The 13,259-nt window shown below is 38.2% G+C and overlaps 1 protein-coding gene across 1 annotated transcript; it reads right to left on the bottom strand.

Moving 5' to 3' along the window:
• Positions 1 to 5,462: 5,462 nt before the first annotated feature.
• Positions 5,463 to 7,765, bottom strand: LOC107742332 (G-protein coupled receptor 12-like). Its single transcript, XM_016555251.1, has 2 exons — positions 7,512 to 7,765; positions 5,463 to 6,716 (listed from the first exon to the last, which is right to left on the bottom strand). The coding sequence occupies exon 2, from the start codon at positions 6,712 to 6,714 to the stop codon at positions 5,716 to 5,718; it is 999 nt and encodes a 332-aa protein (XP_016410737.1). The 5' UTR covers positions 6,715 to 6,716; positions 7,512 to 7,765; the 3' UTR covers positions 5,463 to 5,715.
• Positions 7,766 to 13,259: the final 5,494 nt, after the last annotated feature.

Genomic DNA, 13,259 nt, shown 5'->3' with positions numbered 1-13,259 from the left:
AATATATTTTAAAATGTAATGATCAATTTAAAGCATCCTTGCTAAATAAAAGTGTTCATTTCTATAATTTATTTTCCAAAAAAATAAAAATTATACTGACTCTAAGCTTTTGAATGGTATAGTGTATAATGTTACAAAAGCTTTTTATTTCACATAAATACTGATCTTTGGATCCTTCTATTCTTCAAAGAATCCAGAAAAAATTTACTCAACTGTTTTAAATAATGATAGTAATAATAATTAAAAAAGGTTTCTTGAGCAGCAAATCAGCATATTATAATGATTTCTGAAGGATGTGACACTGAAGACTGCAGTAACGATGCTGAAAATACAGCTTTGATCACAGCAATCATTTAAAAATATATTCAAATAGAAAGCAGTTATTTTAAATAGTAAAAATATTTCACAACATTACTGCTTTTGCTGTACTTTGAATCCAATAAATTCAGGCTTGGTGAGCAGAAGAGACTTCTTTATAAAACATTAAAAATCTTACTGTTCAAAAACTGTTGACTGGTAGGTTATATAGATTACAGAAATGTATATAAAACATTTCTGTCCCCCTCACTTCTGAAATGATGGCTACGCCCCTGAGTTAGGTCAAAAGTAATCTAAAAGCAGTCTGATTATATTACTTAAAATGTGTAATGTAATGGATTACGTTACTAACTACAATTTTTGTCATGTAATTTGGAATCAGTAACGGATTACAATTTGTAAGTAATACCCAGCTTTGCTAGTAGTAGCCCTAGTATTTGTTTATAATTAATATACACAGTTTTACTTGTTACATTTATTTTTATTATAATCTTTATATCTTAATATAATAAACTTTTGTCCGCTTCCAACAAATTCAATGTCAATATTGAATTTCAGGTATTAGCATGTAATGCATATAATTAATTGAAAGTTTTCTTGAAGTATCTTACAGCAAATCAATATGTATAATTATGCAGATAGTGTAAGTTGTTAGAAATTGTCTATAGGTCCTAACCGTAAAGAAACTAAATTTCATTGATGGTAATTGATTGCTTCGTTTAGAGAATGGGTTATAATGTCACAAAGATCAGGCTACACATTAATTCAGTGAAAAAATCGGTTGCACTTTATTTTAAGGTGTTCTTGTTACAGCTAATTATACATTTAAGTACTAAGAAATATTAATTAGCTAGGCCTACATGTGCTTACTATATAGTAAGGATTAGGGTTTGGCTTAGGGTTACTTGCACGTAATTATGCATAATATATTGTTATTACAATAGTAAGTACATGTAGCCTAACATGTGTAACAAGGACACCTTAAAATAAAGTGTCACCAAAAGATCAATAAAAGTACACATTCTTTATTGAAAATAGGCTATAATAAAACTGTTTTTGTTGTTCAACATAAGTGAGTAACAAATATTTAGCGTTGTGACTGAGTATATGTAGCCATCACTTAAATCGAAAAAAGATAATAATTAGAGATTCTAAAATATTGAAGTGTTTTTGAGGAGTCCCCCTATTAATCGATTATGATTTTATAAAAGTGAACATAACTTAGTAGTAAGTTAATTCTGCTAAATCGATAATACATTTTCTACAGCAGGACGCTTCGATCACCCCTTCAAAAAGGTGCGAATTTCCCATCACCTCACAGCGTGGGCTCGGCAAGATCTCTGGCATTCAGATCCCACACTCACCGTGATCCTGACAGCGCACGTTACGTAAAACAGAACGGCTCAATAATTCATACCCAAGCCTTTTAAAGCTGAGCCGCCTTCAAACGATGACCTGTTTGAGTCTGTCCTTCCCCCTCACACACACACAAAACACCAAACAACCATAGACTGTGATTAAGTTTGCTGAATTTTATTTGACAAAGTATTCTCCACATGTTGTTGTTTTTTTCTTCTCGCTCACCCACTCTCTTTTTGTTTCAGTATTGTCATATTTACAGTAATAAAAAATAAATCATTTTTAGGAAGGATTACATTCCACACTTACATTGCGACATGTAGCATGTTCCTTTCATAAAGTGCATCGTACTTGTCAGATTTCAGTTCACAATACTGTGGTATCGGCGTTTGGTATCGGGGCATTTTAACGAGTACGAGTACGAGTACAGGAGGCCAGTATCGGGCCCGATACCGATACCAGTATCGGTATCGGTGCATCCCTAATTTTTAGGAAGGATTACATTCCACACTTACATTGCGACGTGTAGCATGTTCCTTTCATAAAGTGCATCGTACTTGTCAGATTTCAGTTCACAATACAAAGAGAAACAAACAAAGCAAGAAAATGATCAACAACGATTGCATCACAGTATCAGAGCACCCATCCACATCTCTGACCGCTTGCTAATAAGGGCCACGTAATTGTGCTGACAGTTTACCTACACAAAAACATTCCTTTAGCTCTATAGATGATTGCAAAAGTGATTGTAGATCATAGTGAGAATTCATCAGTAAAGCACAGAGATTTAGATTTCGGAGAATGGACTACATTTGGGTGCAGTGGTTACACAACCCCAGAGGCTCTTCTAAAGGCTTGTCTCTCTCCCCCTCCCTTATTTTAGGAAGGCGCCTTCTCGCTCTATTGTAGCTGTTGATGGGAAACACAGAGCTAGGCTTATTGGCCCAGAAAATGGATTTCAAGTACCCTAGATAAATGAAACATTTCATGCTCTTCAAGGTTATTTTTAGCAGGGCCAGATTTAGTGGTAATAGAGCTTCCATGCGTTTAGGTGCCGTCATTCAGACGACCTCTCTCCATTTACGTACTCCAGCGCTGACGTCACAACAGAAGACTAAGGTACACTGGTCTCACGCTAGATTTTTCTTCTTTGTAACTCTCAAAAAGAAGCCTCCGTCGCCTGTACTGTAGCTCCAGAGGAATGCAGTCATCTTATATTTTGTCTACTACTGACTGAAGATATGTGAAATTCTAGATGGCCGGCTGCCTGGCATACTTCAATTCTGTGATGATATCTGTGGTGTTAGTAATTAGATAGGTCACTTTTGAGCACGAGGCTGGGGGTGGACCATCTGTCTGTAGTCTGGCACACAAAAGGGCTGTCCCAGTCCAACAGAACGCTAAAAAGAGGACTGCGTTACTCTGCCGGTAGCCGTAGTGGGCTCCAATGTCCAAGAGAGAGGGTGGAATCCAGCCGTTCCCTTGGCGTAGAACGTGCACACCACCTGGTTCTCTGGGTCTATTTTTGAGCTTTAACTTTTAACCGTTCAAACTAGCCGCTACTAAACAAATTATCTGTGTTCAGTAGTCAAGCTACCTAGATGTTGACTATCTGGACACCAAGCTGTGCCTCGACCGCTGCAAATTTGAAGGTGAACGGTACTGTCGACACAGTCAGGTGATGTTACAAATCATAATCCTTGTTTTTACTGATCTGATAAATGCATGAAATCAATAAGACACTAGTAAGTGAAATTATGGCACTTTCTGCCTTGCCAACACTTTTTTGATCATTGTTTTTTTGTTTTTAGGTATTTTTTTCTGTTTTTGCTATTTCTAGGAAACCATCAATAAGAATACAGGTACAGAACACACACATATACACACACACACACACCAAAACGACATCATAAAACTCATGCCCTGATGTGTATAAAAATATACGTTTCCATACAGCATTGCATAAGAAAAATAACCGCTGCACCCCTGAACGAACTTAATCTATGGCATCCCATTGATTACATTGTAGTGAAGATACATTACATAACGGTAGAGATTTGCTGAAAAACACTGATATTTGCCAAGTGTTGTGTACTATGTGGGGTGGGTTATTTTTTATAAGTGGGCACAGTGTGACAGGTCACTGAACCCCACTCCTGACATAAGTGAGTGGTATATAAACAAATGGTTCTCTCGCTTTCACGCACACAACCACAAACAATCAGGCATATCACACAATCGTGCAAAAACAAAAAAAAGACTGGAGAATTGTTCCACAGTGTCCAGACTGTGAAATAACTCCAGGTAAAAGTCCATCAGATTTCGTACAGGTCACTAAGAGTATTAAGGTTAGTCAGAGGGCACCTGGATGGGCTCTCAAGGCCAACTTTGAATACTTGTACTACAATGTGAAAGCACATCTTAGAAAATAGTACAATTGATTTAAAGCGTTGAAACACCCTGGTCTCACTAACCTATTCTCAGTCTGTTTTTTAATCATGTTCAAGTCAGGAAGTAAAATTAGCTCTGTTGATGGCCTCATTGTGATTGTAGCTCTATCAATGAACGGTACACGTTAATTCATTATTGCAGAAGAGAAAAGGTAAGGCCTAAATTAAGATATTTTGCCGCAAATGAGGGGTCGTCAAAGAACAGCTGTGACATTCATATACCCCCCTCGAAAACACAAGGCTTTGTTACGGTCAAGCTCAACAAATATCTATGCATATAAAATATTTACGACAACTAATCCTTTAGCTTTTAGTGATGTTTCTTTTGCGCCATTTGGAAAAAGGCGTAGTGTTTCTCGGTTTTGACCTTTGAGCTTCTTATGTTTGTGTGTGTGTTTTATTTATTTATTTATTTATTTTTTGGGTTGTGTAGCATAGTATAAATCCAATTCGGCAGATTTAATGATGTGTTTTTAAATCTTACATGCTATTTCAAGGTCCTTTTGGCTGAATCTTAACTGAAGTCCCTTCTGTCCCATTTTGGCCTAGTTATCTGATCTTTTAATAGGCCTTCATGCAGATCTATTTACACACAACCCTGCCCCTAACATTGATCCCTGATCTGACGGACTAATTGTACATTCTACACACTCAATTATATCTGATCATCACCGGGATCATTTTTCTGTACAAACCCAGAAAAATACGCAAAATTGCCTTGAAAGATGTTGCCTGATGTCGAAATTAAAGCGTTGTGGCTGACACCTCATTTCGCGCTCAGACCTTCATTAACCCTGCCATTTCGCACCAACACCAAGATGTGTGCTCAATGGATTCGAGACCAAAAATGTGTGAAAATATGATTTGCCTTGCAACTTCGTGGCAGAAGATATTTCAATGTCATTAGGGACGTTAGACAATAAACCAGTTCAGCATGTCTAAACAAATTGGCTTTTCTCAGGGATTTTTAAATTTATGAAATTTCACCGCCAATGATGTGTAGCAACAAATAATCACATTAAAATTAAAAGAGGTAATTTTTTTCCTGGCACCATAATTTCAGTTTCTAAACTGAAATTAGTGATTTGATCAAATTGGCTGTAAAGCGACAAATGCCAGAAGCACTATCATTTTCGCTCACGGGACCATGTTTTCTCTCTGTCATTCATACATTTTTAAGTGAACACAGATTTAAGTGTTAGAGGCGGGGAATAGGGAATAGCTTCATTGTACCTGTCGCTGTCCGTGGTGCTGAAAGAACTCCATATAGCATGAACATGTACACGAAAGCTGTCTACCGTTTACAGCTTTCTTTACACGTATCAGGTCAGTTTTGTAATCATTTTCGCTGTTAATGGTGTTTTTTTTTTTTTCATGTTCAATTTGAACGGTCTCACATATGGTATAATTTGAAATGTTGTGCATAGAGGTCTGCAATGCATTAAAGACATATAATTATACATTGCAGGTTGACCTCTTGGATCGCAACACCTACTGCACAACCAGCAACGTTTGACTGGGATCCCACCAAGGGAGGACATCATATCATTAACACTGACACAGTACAAACTAATTATGTGAGTCCGACCTATACATCACTCGATGTCCTTGGCCGCAAGGAGAAGTTGGACGGCACGCATCCGCAGCAGGCTAGCCACAGGGATTTCTGGATGTCTGGATTTCTGTAAGCGTATATGATTGGGTTTATGACCGAGTTGCATGTCGCTGGCAGCACTGTTGCATACGTGTAGATCATCGGGTAGCTGGAGTCTGCCACAATCGAATACATGGCGAAGGGCATCCAACATGCGGCAAAGGTGCAGAGGATGACTGAGAGCGTGGATACACCTTTTGTGGTGGAAATGGCCATGAACTGGTGCTGAACAGCGATTTGCTGCGCATGGCGGAAGGCAATCTTACAGATCTGTAGGTAAAGCTGCATCATGAGGGCAAACACCAGCAAGAACGTCACAGCGAGCACCACGGCATTGTTCTTGGTGACCGGCCGGCAGATACTGCAGCTGGCCTCATCTCGGAGGCAGTTCCAGCCGAGCACTGGCAGTAGGCCCAGGATGATGCACACCAGCCAAATGAGAACCACCATGACATAGGTGAATGTCACCATGCGCTCCGTGTGGTAGGTCAGAGCGTTATAGAGGGACAAGTAGCGATCCACAGTGATGGCCAGGATGTTGAGCACAGATGCGGAGAAGGCGGCGATCAGCAAGCCGACGGAGATCAGAGTCACAAACTCCGTGTTCAGCATATAGATGAAGACGAAGTTGAGAATGAGGCCGAGTCCCGCGAGCAGGTCCGCGAATGCGAGGCTCCCTATCAGAATGAACATGGGGGCTCTCAAGGTGGGAGTGTAGAACAGGATGGCGATCACGATTGCATTCTCGCAGGAGATGAGCGTGCCCGTCACGCACAGTGCAATGTCCCATGGGCTAACGGGAAGTGGCCTCAGCTCTGCCGTTCGCACCGGTGATGAGTTCCGCACATCCAGGAGATTCCACGTGCCCACCGTGGAGAGGGAAGAGGTGTTTTGAAGTTGGCTGCTCATTGCTGCTGCAAGAGAGTGAATCATAGCTGATGGTGGGGGGAGGGAGGGAGGGGGGTGAAAGAGAGAGGGGTGCCGTAGTGAAGATAAGAGAGAATGTGTATGTCAGTGGAAAGGCAGTGGGAATAGCATATCTGTCAAAAGAAATATGCCTGAAGCCCCCGAACCTGATGAAACAGTCTCTTATTCTTAGGCAGTCAAGAACGAAATTATTAGGCAAAGTAGGATATGTTTACAAATTTTGTCATTATCTAGAATGTTGAGATTTCATCATTACAGCTGGCAAAGTGTTGATTTGTGGTTAATTAGAAACTGAATAGTCCTTGAGCACTTAATAATCAGGTTTGGAAGCAGCAAAACATTGTAGCAAATTGCATCAAGGCAAGCTGTAAATGTACAATATTTCGCTTAGTTTGCTGCTGCGTGTGCATTTCATCGCAAAAAGGCTATTAATCAAGCAGCCGTCCCGACAAAACGCACGCACTTCACTTTGTTTCTATTTTTAGTAATTGTCTAAAAATAAGACGCGCCGCCTCAGTGCACGGGTCTCTTATGAAGGCATCGTGTATATGCTTCCAGATTCCACAATGATGCGCTTTCGCCTGACGCCATAGACGCAGACACATTTTAACTCATTCATTCATAAAATTTCCTCCTCACAGACCTGGCTATATATAAACTGACTAAGAAAAGACTGCAAAGGACTATTCGTTCAAATTTACTCTGGTACCCGTTAAAAAAAACAATCATCGCAATTTAATGACACGTTTAACTAAGGCATTTTCTCACAAAAGAAAGCACAAGTGCGTATCAGCAGACGGTACCTCAGTGCCATGAAGCTGCAATGCCTTTTTCTCCCCCAAGCTTGCGCGCAGTCCGTGCCTGTCATACGAGAGGAGATGGGGGACCCAGAAAGAGACGGAGAACAACATAAAAGAAGAACTAAATTGCTTTTTGTTTCACGCAGTTGAGTAAAACCCTCATCTTTGGCGGGTTAAGTCCAGTGGAAAGGCGAGGTGTTCGTCGGTTAGCATGGCTAATACTGTTGGTAGGACGATAGCTCTGCCTCGCTTGATATTCCCCCACTGAACTCACGTCGACCGCGCAAAAACCTGCTGACGCTTCCCAAACGCTGGAACTCGCTCGTCAGCAGATGCTGTAGCATTGTGTGCGTGAGTATGTGTGTGCATGTGACTGCCTCATCAAATGTATTTATCCACTGTGAGCAAGCCAGTGTGCTTCTATTCACTGTCTGTTTGACAGCAGCAGCTTAAACACTCTCAGTATGAAGTTTTTATTTACTGTGATTTTCTCAGTCGCAGCCCTCTCCAATTTAAAACTGTTTTCAGTCTCCAGCGAGAGCGGCTCTTTAATGCAGCACTCTGCTTCTTTCAGGCTTCTTTCTGCTGCCTGTCTTAATGACACTGCTGTGTGTCTTTTGAGTGGGTGGAGCAAACTACACCACAAAGTAAAAAAAGAAAAATGGTACAATTGTTGAGGTTTACACATTTTGAAGGCAAATGTACAGTACTCACGGTCTAGGATTTAATGCTCAAAATTAGTGTAAGTGAGAATCATTTTAGCATAGTCAGAGGCTCCTGTGCCAGCTGGATTTGTGTGAAGTGCTGTAACAAATGTGGCCTATTATGACCTTTAGCAGTCTCTAACAAATCTGTGAAGATTCACCCAGGGGAAGTAGTGTAGATCGTGATAAAGAAAATGCAAAAATATAACATTTTTGCAAACACCATGTAAGGGAAACAGGTCAATTTAGCTCAAAGGGAATCATTTAAGATTTTATAGGGAATTTGGACAGAATCACTGTTTTACGGCTGATCACTGAGTTGGCCAGCGATTCATTGAACATCAATTCTACATGGATATTAAAATCCAAAATATAGTGAAAACACTATTAATTAGCACAGTAACAAGATCGGCAGTTTAAGACATTAACTTGTAAGCACAAAACACAAGATACTTCTCTTTTCAATATCAATAAGACTTTATTGGATAAATCTAAGACAATATAAACTAATCTATCACATAAACACATGCACTCACACATTCATACAAGTTGCAGGAAGTGAGAAAGTGAGGAAAGAATGAGTTTAAGAGAATGAAAATGTGAAATCCCATGTTTACAGCAAGATGTGCAATTGCCTAGACCTGAACAAGCATCAATCACTTAATTATCCCTCGAATTGAGTTTCTCAATGAAGTTAATTTATATTAAATGCACCAGTTCAGCTAGAATCTGGAGGTACTTGCGTTGCCTGTGTAGGGGGGTTCTCTTTGTTGTCCTAGTTGCAGAAAAGGGGGTTTCCCACAGGTTGAGGACAGATTTATGACGTTGTCTTGGGCCTTTTTGTGGAATTCGGCTCTTTGTGCTGTTCAACACCAATCTGATCGAATCTTAAAATGTCTGATTCGCTCTGATACCCTACAACCAATACTGAATTGAACTAACTTTCAATATTGAAATGAACTAATATTTATTTTTTTTTAAATTAAGTAAATAAATAAAATATTAGTTAAATTGTATTTATTTTCAGTTAAATAAGAACTGGTCAATATATACAGTAAGTGGAGTTAAAAAAAAATTTTAAGTAATGTAACCTTAAAATATATTAAGTTAATGTAATTGTTTTGAGTTAGTGATTTCCAGATTTAGGCTGTTTGGTATTTGCTGTTTCTGTTTTACTGTTATACTGTGCTAAACAATGGCACTGTCATTTTCATCAGATTATAATAATCACTCAGCATTATAGTTTGGAGCCTGTGATGCAAAACTACTGATGGCTGATTAGTATAAAGTTCAATTATGTAAGAATTGACTGTGAAATGTCATAATTTATCTTAGTTGCTACAAAATGCTGCAATTTAGAGGTTTGTAATGGTGTATTGAGTGAATAATAGCGGTTAATTGTAGTGCATATTGATTTATGGATGAGTTATGGAGTAAGCCTGGGTGAAATTTGTCTAAAACGTCACATGCAAGAAAAGTAAAAAGCAAGCTGGAGAGCTGTTTCCACTTAAGCTTTTTTACCAGCCATCATCTTTAGAAGGTGACAGTCTGCTAGATAGAGGCTCGACCTTTTTTTCCTCCTAATTACTCCTTTTTTGTATCCCTTTAACTTCATTTTTCCTCTATCTCCATGTGTCAAACTATAATCGTTTCCTGTTTCAGAGAAAAGTGAGAGTGCGGCAGACAGACTGAGAGCAAGGATGTGGATTTAATTTAATTTCACATTATGAGAAAAACCTTCAACCTCAAGGACGATTTACATGCTTGACCTCAAACAAGTTTTTAAAGTTACAATAAAACAGAAGTAGTGACAGGTCTTTTTTCTATACTGTGGCGTGACTTGGTTCTATGGATCGACTTGGATTTTGAGATGTGGAGGCAGATGAACACAAGCCTGTAGGATGGGGTTTAGGCAGACTAAATGATTGGAGAAGTCCTGCATATGTCATAGAGAGAAGTCTGTCATTTTTACCAGAAGGTCCAGTTATGACATTTTGAGGTCAACAGATGCAGCCATTATGGGGTCCAAGAAAAAAAAGAAAATGAAACATGCATGGGTGAATTGTTCACCAAAAGATCTATAATATACATTGTAGTACACACACACACACACATAACTTGTGTGTGTGAGTGATGCCTACATTCATTTCTGCCTTAAGCTGGAGCTGGTGATACCAAGGATCTAACTGGGTCAGTTTTTCCATCTAATAATGGCAGTATTATACCTATAGGCACAGCTTGCTGTTTATCTCTCTGCTTCTTTCTTTTTCTGTCCGATCTCTTTCTCACTATTGCCAAGATCTCTTCTTCACTCAATGGGGGATTAACTTGTGCCCAGTGGGGGTCTGCCTGGCTTGCGTGAGCAGCAGGTGCCCATGTGTGAAGAGTAATCCCAAAGTGGGGGGGACATATATATTTGGATTTTACAAAATGACCCTAATCAGTCATCATGATGTTGTCTTGTCATGTTTGGATTGTTGCAATGAAATGGGGAAGGTTTCACCTTACAGTATTTACAGTAAAATATTTTCAAGTGGTCCACTGATGGTGAAAGGGATTATTTTTTTCAATTGTTTTTTAAATATTTATTTATTTATTAATACCCAAATATTTATTTTATTTTATTTTATTTTATCCAGATAATTTTTACCATAAAAGTAATACAAATATTTCAAAACTTTATCCATTTAACATTATCCATTGACAAGGCTGTCTGCATATTTTGGAACTGATTATAGACAAATGGACTTCTGTTAATCCATCATTTGGTTTGCTTTGAGTAGAACATTTCACCAACATTCTGATGTGAATTTTGTTCTTCTATTTCTCTCTTTAAAACCCAAAGAATTTAGAATTTTTAGCTAAATAATTACTTGACAGAGGTTACTCAAAGCAGAAACTTTGCATTATCCATTGACTGGATTGTCTACGTATTTGAAGCTGATTTTGGCAGAATGACATCTGTTATTCTATCATTCTGTTTGCTTTGAGCAAAACATTTTAGGAACATTCTGCTGTGAATTTTGTTGTTCCCCCATTTGGAAGTCTGATTGTTTTTCTATTTTCTATTTTGTGCTGCTATTAATTCTCTAAAACAGCTCCAGCTACTACCACTGGAACGAGCACCCTTAGCCTCATCTTTATCCTACAATTACTGAAGAAATGGCAACGCTGATCTCTAGTCAATGCAAAAGGGCAATGGCTGTTGTTCACTCTGTTGAGGAGTCCACGGGGATTGTTCTAAATGATTCACTAATCTTTAGATAATATTCCTCAACTGTTGAACCAATTAGCGGTTTCTGCTTGCACACGTCCCCTGTGCGCTGCTGTTAAAATTATAATCCTGTTCCAGTTGTGCTCTTTTGCATGATTAGTATTCAGTTCCTTTGAGATAAAAATCCACACATTTTAAATATTTATTTACACCCACCTTGTGAAGACTATACAAAAAAGGACAAGAACAGAAGATATGCTTATATTACAAGGAATCTGCATGGTACAAACGTGTTTGTGTCAGTAATTGCAGGCTACATGTGTAATCATATCTGTATCAAGGATGCACAGTCAGACAAGAACACACAAACAAACCTGCTTCAATCACTGAACATCAAAGAGGCTCCCAGTCCCAGCGTTTCATCATCTGGTTTAAATGAGAATGACGTACATGGCAGTGAATAGGAATGGATTAAATCTATCTATCTATCTATCTATCTATCTGTCTGTCTGTCTGTCTGTCTCATAGTCTATTTGTCCGTCCATCCATCTATCTATCTATCTATCTATCTATCTATCTATCTATCTATCTGTCTGTCTGTCTGTCTGTCTGTCTGTCTGTCTGTCCGTCGTTATATCATTCTTTCGAACGATTCGTACTATCGTTTTCGTCCCTCCGCTCCGTCCGTCGTTATATCATTATATCATTCTTTCTTTCTATCGTTCTATTTACCGTTCTATCGTTCCATTCCATCCATCCATCTTTTTCTCAGCTCACTGAGGCAAACTTCATCTCACTGCCTGGATGCGTTCTCATGGCAACCGATAAACAGAGGAACGATTATTTTGCTCATTCTACAGAAACGTCCACTTTTGGTATGGCAAGATGTCTCAAAATGTGTCTCTTTTTTAACATTTAAACTTAGACCACATTATTATATTACCTTTTGACTTTATGAATACACATAAATGACAGCTTAATGATTTTTTTATCTTTTTTGTGCATTTATTTAAAGACTACATGTAGGCCCTACCATTTTTGTCACTGGTGTTACCTTACTTCTTTGGCAATTTTAAAGGTTTTTATGAAATATTGTTTCTCGATTTTTTTTAGTACATGTAGTCGGAGTTATAGAAAAAATATGATAATGCAACACATAAGGAGATTTCATTTATTTAAAGACTACATGTAGGCCCTACCATTTTTGTCACTGGTGTTACCTTACTTCTTTGGCAATTTTAAAGGTTTTTATGAAATATTGTTTCTCGATTTTTTTTTAGTACATGTAGTCGGAGTTATAGAAAAAAATATGATAATGCAACACATAAGGAGATTGTTTTATTTATTTTAATCAGGTTTGTAAAAAGTGTGATTGAACGATGCTAGTTCATTTGCGCAACCATGTATTTGCTATGACAATGAAAATATTTGTAAAAACAGTTATAAACAATTAATGATGCAATCCTTTAAATCTTAACTCTTGAGTGTAGCAGAATTCAATGGATGTAAAACTATTATCATGTCACAACATGTGACACATTTTATTTAATGTGACAGAAAAAAAGTAACACCAGTGACATATAAGACCAAAGATCCTTATTCTTCAACTAAGTAGATAAGACTAAATTGTTACATTTGACATACATTTGGCAACCAATTAGTGAAAGCAGTTAGTAAAAGAACATAAACATAAACTGATCTTCACTGGTGTTACCCATAAGGAGGTAACACCAGTGACAGTAACACCAGTGACAATTTTCATGAAAAACACATTTTACAAAATGTCTGCTGCAAGGTATATCACATGTTGTCAATCATGGTATACTCACTAAA

The sequence above is a fragment of the Sinocyclocheilus rhinocerous genome, unplaced genomic scaffold (assembly GCF_001515625.1).
Source record: "Sinocyclocheilus rhinocerous isolate Xijiao unplaced genomic scaffold, SAMN03320098_v1.1 scaffold75, whole genome shotgun sequence".
In the NCBI taxonomy this organism is placed as follows: Eukaryota; Metazoa; Chordata; class Actinopteri; order Cypriniformes; family Cyprinidae; genus Sinocyclocheilus; species Sinocyclocheilus rhinocerous.
The sequence above is the reverse complement of the archived record's forward strand: the minus strand, read 5'-3'. Positions and strand labels throughout refer to the sequence as shown.